The sequence below is a fragment of the Gobio gobio genome, assembly GCF_949357685.1.
Source record: "Gobio gobio genome assembly, chromosome: 2".
NCBI lineage: Eukaryota > Metazoa > Chordata > Actinopteri > Cypriniformes > Gobionidae > Gobio > Gobio gobio.
Genome location: NC_137098.1, coordinates 2224412 through 2236796, shown reverse-complemented (window position 1 = coordinate 2236796; position 12385 = coordinate 2224412). Strand labels below are relative to the sequence as shown.

At 43.2% G+C, this 12385-nt stretch overlaps 1 protein-coding gene across 1 annotated transcript in view; it reads right to left on the bottom strand.

Moving 5' to 3' along the window:
- Positions 1–1419: 1419 nt before the first annotated feature.
- Positions 1420–12385, bottom strand: part of LOC307119562 (polyunsaturated fatty acid 5-lipoxygenase-like) — a 58642-nt gene continuing 47676 nt past the window's right edge. The window contains exons 12-14 of the mRNA XM_079805904.1: positions 11189–11289; positions 10938–11108; positions 1420–2368 (exon numbers count right to left, since the gene is read on the bottom strand). Coding sequence (XP_079662030.1) covers positions 2189–2368; positions 10938–11108; positions 11189–11289 — 452 coding nt within the window. The 3' untranslated portion in view covers positions 1420–2188. The remainder of the gene's footprint in view (positions 2369–10937; positions 11109–11188; positions 11290–12385) is intronic.

Sequence of the window (12385 nt, the reverse complement as noted above, 5' to 3'; positions counted from 1 at the left end):
AACAAAGACAAAACTGAAATTACTACATTTGGAAACAAAGATGAAATTCTCAAGGTGAATGCATATCTTGAGGCTAAAGGCCTGAAATCAAAAAATCAAGTCAGGAATCTTGGTGTGATTTTGGAGTCAGACCTGAGTTTCAATAGTCATGTCAAAGCAATAACTAAATCCGCTTACTATCATCTCAAAAACATATCAAGAATTAGATGCTTTGTTTCCAGGCAAGACTTAGAGAAACTCGTTCATGCTTTTATTACCAGTAGGGTGGACTATTGTAATGGTCTCCTCACCGGCCTTCCCAAAAAGACCATTAGACAGCTGCAGCTCATACAGAACGCTGCTGCCAGGATCCTGAGCAGAACCAGAAAATATGACCATATCACACCAGTCCTCAGATCTTTACACTGGCTTCCAGTTACATTTAGGATCGATTTTAAAGTGCTATTACTTGTATATAAATCACTCAATGACCTAGGACCTCAATACATTGCAGATATGCTGATTAAATACAAACCCAACAGATCACTCAGATCATCAGGATCAAGTCAGTTAGAAATACCAAGGGTTCACTCAAAGCAAGGAGAGTCTGCTTTTAGCTATTATGCCAGCCGTAGCTGGAACCAGCTTCCTGACCAGATCAGATGTGCTCAAACAGTAGCCACTTTCAAATCCAGACTCAAAACACATTTGTTCAGCTGTGCATTTACAGAATGAGCACTGTGCCACTGTACGTGCTTTGTCCGAACTGCTTGCATTTTAATTTATATGCTTAAATTTAACCCTGTTCTTATTTTTATTTTTAATTATACTCTTTATTTTTATCTTTCAATGTTTTCTTTATTTTTTATTTCTTTTAATTCCTATTATAACTGTAATATTTTTATTTCATTTCTGTGTAAAGCACTTTGAATTGCCACTGTGTATGAAATGTGCTATACAAATAAACTTGCCTTGCCTTGCCTTGCCTTGCCTTCTGTCCAATATTTTACCCAGCGCTGGGTTGCCAAATAACCCATAAATGGATGTTTTTAACACAGCTTTTTTTAGAGTGTGCAGTGCACCAATGTGACTTATTTAATATTTACATTTAAGTGTATCGATTTCAAGTATGCAACCAATAAACGTAAGTGTACTTTTTCACAAGGGGTAAAAACGTTTTTTTTTTTTTTAAGTTACAAAAAGAAATGCACCAAAGTTCCCCACTGATCCAGCAGTTAATTTGATTATTGCATTTGTTCACAGAAAAGTTCTCTTATAGCATTTTCAAACATGGCAGATATAGTTGAACAGATAAAAATGAATTAATGACTATATGGCCTGGCATAATTCACTGATAAAGCTACAGAAAATATTTAGAAGATGGCAGGGATCAAAGAAAAAAGTTGTCATGAGATCACAAAGAAAACAATATCTTAATATAAGATGTAATGAAAACATTATTTCTCTTTATTTTATTAAAGATTTCTTTATTATGAGAAAAAAAGAAAAACAAATGTAGCAACTATTTGAAGTGCTGTGCATGTTCACAATCTCAAAACAACTCCTTTACAGCATTCATTAAACATATTTCACATCCATAAAATCAATTCTTTATCAGCTGACCTCTATCAGAAAACCCTCCCTCATACCAAAAGAAATGAATCTAATGTAAGTCACACAACAACTGCAAAACATGCGTATATAAGAGAATCAGTGGAAAATCAATATAGATGAAAGATCGCAATATATCTGTAAGGTAAAATAAATCTAAAATAGTTTATGATCTAATGATCTAAACAATATATGTAATAACAAATATGAATAAATGAATCAAAAGATGAGTAAATGAATACCACAGTATGGATATATGAATATGCAAGTTTATATGAAAAAAGAAAAGGATAAAAAAGAAAGACAATAATAAATTGGTTATAACACAAGCTTATGTGTGCTCTTTGAAAGCATAGCCAAATAAACTGTTCTTCTTTCCCTCAGATAAGACACATACGTGCACAGATGGCTTTACAAAGTAATATTATTTCCCAACGACAGAGTCAAATACAAGAAGCATTAATCAAACATAATTTCTAAAGATTGCCTCAAAAGGCAGAATGCTCTGTGTTTTACAATACTTGATATTTTAAGTAGAGCTGTTCTTCTGTCTTTCTATGTCAAGCACACATTGGTCGTAAACACTACAAGTATTTTCTCAAATTGCAACACTGTTGGGGATTTTGTTTGGGGACAAATAAGAATACTTTGTTGTCAATCCCTCATTCCGGCTCTTGATGCTGTTGGTCACCTCATGTAGGTTAATTTGGAAATTCTCGATGGCTTCTTTCACTGGTTGCTCTGTGAAGCACATCTCTGGATACATGCCTAAGAACAGCTGGAAAAAAAGTAATTTCTTCAGAGAGAATAACAACATCTTTCTTTCTGTTTACAAGGTAAACTGACCCTTCTCTAAGCTCCGCCCCCTTGGTTACTGTCATTACATTAGACAAGCTTATAAAACATCCCAGGAAAAAATTGGGGATTTAAGTGTTGATATGAATTTCCAATTTGAATCTACGTTTATGTGAAGTAGGTGGAAATGTATTACAGTAAGCTGATAACATTAGTATGAGTTAACTGAACTCTTCCTAATTTTAAAATATGGATATTATTAATAATATTTGAGCCCACATAGATTTTTAAAAACTTCTACTTTTTTTAACTCATACCTTGATGCTCTTTATTATGGAAGCTTGTTTCTGCCACAAAAAAAAGGTAATTGTTTCTCACAATTCAAACTCCCCCCCCTCGGAGTTTCAAAATTGGGTGATATAAACCAGAATTGCAACCTGTAAACTCGCAATTGTGAGATAAAAAGTCACAATTATCTTCTAACTAACTTTAGTTAACTTTACTTAATGTCTTCACTTAATTATAAAAATCTATTAACTAGGGCTGTCAACTTTAATGTGTTAACACGTGCGATTAATTTAAATTCTAAATTAAAAAAAAATATTTAACGCAATTAACGCAAATAAATTACAGAAGTACGTTAACGTACTTTTCGTCACGCAGTTATTTGATCTTAGAAGTCTGGAGTTTATCACAATCACACTGAACATCTACAGCACCTGTAACCCTGGAGGAGGACATTTCCATTCTTTAACCCGATTCTGCTTCTCTGTTTGTGATAAGGCCATTTTAAGCAGTTAAACTCTGGGAAAGTGTTCAGTTATCCAGTAAACAAATTCATTCAAACAGTCCAAAACAGTGCTAATGCAAAGAAGGATAGACAGTAAAAGAAATGGACACAGCGACCCCATAGGCTTCGACGGGGACTAGAATGTCTTCTAGTAGTTGTGCAAAGTGAAATCTGAAATACGTTGTTAAAATATTTTGTCCTGGTGCTTTTGGCTCTCTATGGGCTTCTCCCCATGCTTCTCCCTTGACTTTATTGGACTTTATGCCTCCACGTCCCCCCGATTGCCTCATAGACAGCAAAAGATTGCCTGTGAGCTTCTCCTCCTGTCTATACGGTAATTTCTCTACTATGCGACAGAGTCGCGTGGTTATGATGCAATCGTTAGCCTATTTTTTACAAAAACAGCTTCTACGGGGCGATAGTGTAAGATACAAGGTAATGGAGCCTTTTATACATTGTCGTGTTTCTTTAGAAATAAACAATGGACAAATGGAGACTTTAAACGCCTCAGATGTAAAGTTATTCACTGTAAAAGTGAGGCTAAAATGAATGGAAATCAATGGGATGCTAACAGCAAGTGATGGCTTGGTTAGCAATGGCTGCCCCTATGGAAGGTACGCTTTCCGGGGGCTGGATTACCCCCTTGCAAAGAAGGACAGGCTGATCACATTAGATATATCAGAGAGAATAGAGACTCACATCACGTTTTAGCGAATCATTCATTTCAATGGGTGCTTTGCTTTAAAACACAAGCTCTGTTGTACTCTGCCATTGTTTCTGAAGAGCGCAATGTTGGTGACTCACAGCAGTCTCAATCACTGAGAGCTCCATTCATGACACATTTCAGTACATTCACGTTGTTTCCACACACACATTCAGGAAGGATAATGTTTGATTTGTCATGTATATGTTAGTGATGTCCAGTACGCGAACAAATCATTCTTTTGAACTGGCTCTTTTTAGTGAACCGGTCAAACTGCAGTTTACTGTTTAGCACTAATCCATCCATCTAAAGTTGTTCCATTTTTAACGTGTCTAACTCTTCTTCTGACTCGAAATAAACCAAGTTCCCTTTCAAGGGAACTCCCGTTGCATCGAATGACGCTATGGGGAACGCTTGCCTGATGAAGTCATGAAGCACATGTGAAATCAGTCCAATAGTGTGAGGGAACGTCAGAGGCAGATGACGTCATGAACCAGGAAGTATAAAGCCTGCCAAAACAAAGCCGCGCTAGCTTCTGTTGTCTTCAGTAGCGCTTTGTGTGATCAGTGATTCAGTGTTTTTCTAGTTCAGTAAAATAACTTTAAACAACACTATGGCGGATAAGCAGCAGTTTAGAGTGTGTGTTCACCCTTGCCCTCGTTTCATTACGGGTGGGGACACACACATTCTTTGTGTTGCTTGTTTGGGAGAGGAGCATGCACGGTCAGCGCTCGAGGGCGCTGGCTGTGAGCACTGCGAGGTGCTTCCTTTACGGACACTCCGATCCCGCCTGGCGTTCTTTCGCGAGGACGTTCAGGCTCACGTTCCTCAGGGCTCTGGTCCTGCTGCTGCTGAGGCACAGCGGCGATCACAGTCCTGGGGTTCGCAAATGGATGTATCAGCGAGGATAGAGACGGGCCCAGCCTTATCTCTTCCTTCACCTGATAGATCCAGTGCCTTTTCTCTGGGTTTGGAAGCACGCGCTGCGGTTTCTTCCGCCCCGATTGAGGCACCTCTGATGCAGCTTTCCAGTTCTGAGGATCTGGAAAGTGTTAGTGTCAGAGAAATAGAGGATTCGCCACCTCAGTCACAAGTATTTGAAGAGCTAGTTGAGGTTGTGACACGGGCTGTAGAGCGATTAAACATTGATTGGCCCGCTGATAAGCAGGACGTTCGTTCAAAAAGCAAGTTGGACGAACGTTATCTACCGACTCGATCACAACCTCAACGCCGGGGTCTGCCGTTTTTCCCTGATCTCCACACTGAGGTGTCGAGATCATGGGAGAAACCATTTTCATATAGGGTGTATATAGGGTGTATAGTGCACAAACATCAAACTATTCCACTATATTAAACTATAAAGAGCACGGTTATGGGGAGATGCCCAAAATAGAAGATAATTTAGCGAGCTATTTATCCCCTGATTCGGCATCTTCCCTATAGGCCCCGGCATTACCCACTAAGCCAGTTCGCACAACATCTGCTCTAGTGGGTAAGGCTTATTCAGCTTCTGGTCAGGCTGCAGCATGCTTACACACCATGTCGCTGTTGCAGGCCTACCAGGCTGAATTATTAGTGATATTGATGAGGGTGGGGGAATTGGGCCCGAAGTAGTGTGTGAGCTACGTCGGGCCACAGATTTGTCTCTTAGGGCTACCAAGGAGACGGCTAAATCAATCGGCCGCTCCATGGCAGCCTTGGTGGCTACTGAGAGACATCTCTGGCTGAATCTCAGTTCGATTAAGGAGAAAGATAAGAACTTTCTGATGGACGCGCCCGTGTCTCCTTCGGGCCTCTTCGGCAACACAGTTAATGCTGTTGTTGAGAGGTTCCAGGAGGCATCCAAACAGACGGTCGCGTTCCAGAAGCTCCTCCCCCGCCGCTCACATTTCACTGGGGCTGCCGATCACAGAGAGCAGCCCCAAACATCAAAAGCCAGCTCTTCATACCGTGCCACTCAGAAACAGAGTGTGGCTTCCCGTGCTCCCCCTCAGAAAGATTGGGGACACGGGAAGCGCAATCTGCCGCAGCCTTCGAGGGGTAAGACGGATCTGCGGACCGTCATTACTTCCAAGAAGGCTGCGGGGAAAAGGTCCTGACGCCCGAGGGGTCAGGATTATGGGGGCGTTCCTCCCCGAAGGGAAGCAGTGTACACCTCATTATACGGTGCCTGTCTCCCTTCGGCGCCCTCTGGAGGTCGGTCTGCCAACCCTGCCACCTCTGGTGTTACAGGGCGCAGCGGTCTCCCAAGAGTGTGTATCCCAGGGTCCACCCAGAAATGTAGTGGTCCTGGGCTGCATGCCCCCTCCAAGGAGGGTCCTAGAGCAGTCAGTTCAGGTGTTCCCTGCCGGTTCGCCGTTACAGGGCACCGTTCTGACAGTTCAACAAAAACCAGAAGCCATTCTCGAGAGGATGGTACCTCTAGAAAACTTCTTGGCAGCGTGGAAGCTACTGCCAAATGTTTCTCGTTGGGTCCTGCACACTATAGAAAAAGGGTATCAAATACAGTTCGGGTCTCGCCCGCCCAGGTTTATGGGGGTCCTACCCACAGTGGTGGGCCCCGAGCAGGTTCTGGTAATGGAACAAGAAGTAAAAGCCCTGTTAGAGAAAGGGGCCATAGAATATGTACCTCACTCAGACAGGGAAGCCGGGTTTTACAGCCGGTACTTCATAGTTCCAAAGAAGGATGGGGGTCTGCGTCCCATTTTAGATCTTCGGGTGCTGAACGAGGCAGTCATGCAACTCAAGTTCAAGATGTTAACCTTGAGACAAATCGTGCCACAGATCAGGTCCGAGGACTGGTTTGTCACGATAGATCTCAAGGACGCATATTTCCACATTTCCATCCTTCCATATCACAGGAAGTTCCTGAGGTTTGCTTTCGGAGGGAAAGCATACCAATACAGAGTTCTTCCATTCGGTCTAGCACTTTCACCCCGCACTTATGCGTAGATGCAGCCCTGGCGCCTATGTGCCTGCAGGGGATTCGTATCATGAATTACATCGACGATTGGTTGATTCTAGCTCATTCGCATCAGGTAGCGGTTCGGCATCGAGATGTCGTTCTCGCTCACATGAAGGAGTTGGGGTTACGGCTGAACGCCAAAAAGAGTGTGCTTTCTCCACTTCAGAGGACCACTTTTCTAGGCGTGGTATGGGATTCAGTGTCGATGCAGGCGCGCCTGTCACCGGCACGGATAGAGTCTATACTGTCAGCAGTAAAGAGAGTAAAACTAGACCAGTCACTCACTATAAAACAGTTTCAAAGAATTCTGGGTCTGATGGCAGCAGCATCCAACGTGATACCTTTTGGACTGCTGTACATGAGACCCCTACAGTGGTGGCTCAGAACCAAAGGGTTTTCCCCGAGGGGCAACCCCTTTCGCATGATCAGGGTCACGCGGCGCTGCTTACGTGCCCTGGTTATGTGGAAGAAACCTTGGTTCCTGTCCCAGGGTCCTGTGTTGGGAGCTTCTGGTCGTCGCAAGATGCTAATGACAGATGCTTCTCTCACAGGCTGGGGAGCGGTCCTGGAGGGTCGCTCAGCTCAGGGTCTGTGGGGAGACCACCATCTCTCGTGGCACATCAATCGCCTGGAGATGTTGGCGGTGTTTCTTGCCCTCAAGAATTTCCTCACAGACCTCAGGGGCCAGCATGTGCTGGTTCGTACAGACAACACATCGGTGGTCGCCTATATAAATCACCAGGGGGGTCTGCGTTCACGTCCGCTATGCAAGTTGGCACGCCAGATCCTCCTGTGGTCTCAGGGGAAGTTCCTCTCCCTCAGAGCGGCTTATATCATTGGGGCCCAGAATATAGGAGCAGACGTCCTGTCGAGGCAGGGGCTGAGGCCCGGGGAATGGAGGCTCCACCCCGAGGTGGTGGAGCAGATTTGGAGGGTGTTCGGCCGGGCTCAAGTGGATCTGTTTGCGTCTCGAGAGACGTCTCACTGTCCACTCTGGTTCTCCCTCACGCATCCAGCTCCGCTGGGGCTGGATGCTATGGTACAGGCGTGGCCGAGGCTGCGCCTGTATGCTTTTCCCCCGATCGCTCTGCTCCCGGAAGTTCTGGAGATAGTTCGCAGGGACCAAGTGCGCCTTATTCTGATAGCCCCGCATTGGCCGGGCAGGGCATGGTTTCCCAATGTAGTGTCGCTCCTTGACGGGCATCCACTCCAGTTGCCGGTCAGGAGGGACCTTCTGTCCCAAGCAGAGGGGTCAATATTCCACCCCCATCCAGAACTATGGAATCTATGGGCGTGGCCTCTGAGGGGGCCCAGCTCATAAGGTCGGGTCTTTCAACCGAGGTTGTAGATACCATTCTTCACTCCAGAGCTCCATCCACGAGGAAGCTTTACGTTCTGAAATGGACAGTGTTCACTTCTTGGTGTAGTAGCCGTCACCAGGACCCAGTTAACTGCCCGGTTGGTACAGTGCTGGAGTTCCTGCAGGAACGGTTTAATGCAGGTCTATCCCCCTCCACATTGAAAGTGTATGTGGCGGCCATTGGTGCTTACCACACTCTTCTGGGTGGGTTATCTGTGGGTAAAGATCCGTTGGTGTCTCGTTTCCTTCGTGGTACTTTGAGGCTGAGGCCTGTAGTTCGCACCAGGGTGCCGGCGTGGGACCTGGCTACGGTCCTCCAGGGCCTGTCCCAGGCTCCCTTTGAGCCGCTGGAAGAGGTTCAGGCTAAGTTTCTGACTTTAAAAACTCTGTTCCTCCTTGCTATTTCATCTCTTAAGAGGATAGGAGATCTTCAGGCTCTTTCTGTTGCACCCTCGTGCTTGGAGTTTGCACCTGGCATGGTCAAGGCTTTCCTTCATCCTAGGCCAGGTTATATTCCTAAGGTCCCTACTAACGTAGCTAGATCTATTATTCTTCAGGCCTTCTGTCCTCCACCTCTCCTCAATCCGGACCAGGAGAAAAATAATTTGCTTTGCCCTGTGAGGGCTTTAGATGCGTATGTCCACAGAGCTGCCCTGTGGCGTAAAACAGAACAACTGTTCGTGTGCTTCGGGCCCCCCAACAAGGGGTCCCCAGCATCTAAGCAAAGAATGAGCAAGTGGGTGGTTGAGACTATCTCACTGGCTTATGAGTCGGTCGGACGGCCTTCTCCCTTGGCCGTCCGGTCCCACTCTACTAGGAGTATGGCGGCCTCTAAGGCCCTTATTTCAGGAGTGGCTCTGCAGGACGTTAGTGATGCGGCGGGTTGGTCCTCACCGCATACATTCGTCAGGTTCTACTCTTTGGACTTGGACTCTACACCAGGGTCTGGGGTTTTGTCGTCCTAGTGCTGCTTTTTCACACTGGACAGGCACGTCTCGCTATGGTGGCGTTGGTATTAACGTTCCCCATAGCGTCATTCGATGCAACGGGAGTTCCCTTGAAAGGGAACGCCTCGGTTACGACTGTAACCTCGGTTCCCTGAAGAGGGAACGAGCGTTGCATCGTCCTGCCATATCTCCTACATGCCTGTCAAAGCGACTACTTCAGACTTTCGAAGCTAGCGCGGCTTTGTTTTGGCAGGCTTTATACTTCCTGGTTCATGACGTCATCCGCCTCTGACGTTCCCTCACACTATTGGACTGATTTCACATGTGCTTCATGACTTCATCACGCAAGCGTTCCCCATAGCGTCATTCGATGCAACGCTCGTTCCCTCTTCAGGGAACCGAGGTTACAGTCGTAACCGAGGCGTTATTCAGTTACTCCTACAATGACTTAATGCCCTCAAAGCGGTTGATTTAGGAGTTTTTTTGGCGTCTCTGTGTGGTTCTGTTCGGTATCGCAGCTTTATATTTACATTTTACATAAAATGTCTAAAATGAAAACAATCTCGTTGTTGTTGCTCTGTACACATACTATACACTGTGAATTCTGTAAAGTTTTTTTTTCTGTACTGTTTTTTGTTTTCATGGGTGCTAAGGTGTTTATACATTTCTTATATAGAATTATATGAACTCCTTATATTTGGTGTCCTTTTGGAGTCTCCAGTGATCCCTGAAGCTTGCAGAAAATACAGTTTTGTGAGAATCGCCCTTCAATCTGATTGTTTACTTTGGATATAGAAAATTATGACAAAATTAATGTGTTTAAAAAGATAAATGGTGTATGCTTAATTTCACGATAAGCGTGCGATTAATCACGATTGATTGCACAACAAAGGTGTGATTAATCGTGATTAAAATGTTTGAATCTATTGCCAGTCCTACTATTAACATACTATGCCTTGTTTAAAACCCAAGTTAAGATTAATTGATTGGTTTAAGCTGTCAAGGGAAAAATTTTTTTTTTTTGAGGCGGGTCAATTCTTACTAGACGTTTCACCCATTTCATCCACTGCAGTTATCTTTAGTTGCATTCATTTCCCAAAACCATCTTGAATGTTGAATTGTCAATACAACTGAAAAATCTGAGAACATAACATAAGATGACTTCATAATCTGATGTTGATTTTCCAAAAAAGAAAAAGAAAAAAGAAAGTCACCTTTATGGTGATCAGTGTGGTTTTTGGTTGGGCACTTTGAACTATATTGATATTATTGTAATTGTCTTCCTATTGATGCAGCGCTGCAACAACACCAAAGTAATAAATAGGTTGAAGTAATAAATAGGTTGCTTTTAAAAGGTGACATAACTTCTGACTAAAGCCTCAGTTTAGTTTTCTTTTTACAATTTTATTGCTAACACTTATGTCATAAATATCCTGTGAACTGTGAATTTTAATTGGGTTGATATAATTCCTTTATTTTTGTGACAATATCTTGCAATTGACTGTGCTTTAGTCAAACACAGACTTCAACCATTAGCATCAAAACACTGGTTACCACAATGGTAGTTATACTAAGTCAAGAGTAAATCTAAAGTAAATGATCAAGTACGCTTGTGTAAGTAAACTATACTAACTAAGCATTTGTCAGTACTACATACTATTCCCATTTCACTTCTTCTTTGGTTTGCATGCTTTTTTTAAGTTAGTCTAATAAGATTTTACAGTGTCGGCTGTTAACATGTTCTCTACTATTTCAAGAGGAAAGTATATCCAATTCAGATGTCAAACCTCCTTCTTCTGGAACCGAGTGAGGTCCCAAACTGTTCCAAAAACCAGGCTGGAACATTCAAGGTTAGGCAGACTCTCCATAATGTACTTCATGTCCACTTGGCCCTTCTGTTCGGGAGGCGGCTTGCGCATGGTGGAAGGACCGTTGGGGATGCAGGCATACCAGTCAAACTGGAACATAATAAAGGTTTACTAGGATATTATCCAGAATTTTGCCTAGCAACTCTTTAACACTCATATTATATGATCACCTGTCCAAAGTTGACTGCAGAATGTTGTGCTGACGCTGTGAATATCACAACAGTCAGATACTCTGATAAATCCTCTCGAGTCTTCAGAGGCTTTTGAAACTCTGTAAAACAGTGGCAGTATGCATTTACCTTGTGCACACATTTAAAAGTGACTCGATACACACTAAGATGCATATATAATATACAAGAATATCAATCATGCATTTTGGTTGATCAGATCACAAGTAGACATGGGAGACACGTTCCCATCTTCACCTGGTGTTTTAATCTGTCTCTTTTGTCCACTTTTAACCACTTCTGTCCTGATTTCTTCGAGGGTCTGGGCGGGTAAATGTATGGCCATTTTCAGATCTTTCGATCTAATGGACAAAATAAGCTTGCCTAATTTACATATGTACGTGACCGGAGACGACAGGAAAACTCATGGAGAGCAGCAGCTTTAATTTCTGCTGTGATAGTCGCAGAAACACAGCGAATGCTGTGAGTGTGTGCAGAGTATGTGAAGAACATCAAGAGCGTTGAATAAATTGGCCGTGGACTCGCAATCAATTGAAAGCCAATCTGCAAATGCATCCTATTGGTTTCCAGCGATTTATACATTGAGTATCTGCGTATGCTGTCTGTGAACGATTTCACAGGTATAGCTACATTCGATTTCATCAGGTAATATATTTTACAACAAACAGATTATAACGTTAAGTACACGAAACCACTACTACATAGTATGACACTAGCAGTTTTTTGATACCTTAATGTATATATTAAATAAGTTACCAATGTTAACAGAGTATGAAATGAACACCCGCCAAACCGCGGTAATTTGTAGGTATCGCGCAGTGGTGGCGACATGTTCGTCTTGAAAAGGAATGCCTCTGCTTAGACACAAGTTTACACACCTGCATATATATATATATATATATTTGATTACATTTTGTAGAACAAAGGAAGAAGACACGTCAATGGGCATGCAATGATATTGGGGCTAAAGATGAAATGCCAGAAATACTGCTTGTCCCTTCTGTGTTTGTTGCAAAAATCTAATTATGATTAATATTATCATTTAAATAAATAAAATTGTATCTAAATAATAATATGTTGCCTTTCAGTCATTCACGTCAGAATGCATCTGCGAATTTGGATCGGATACGTGCTCTATTTTGCCCCAGTAGTGTTCCCCACCCTGTTGAGTTCCTCCAC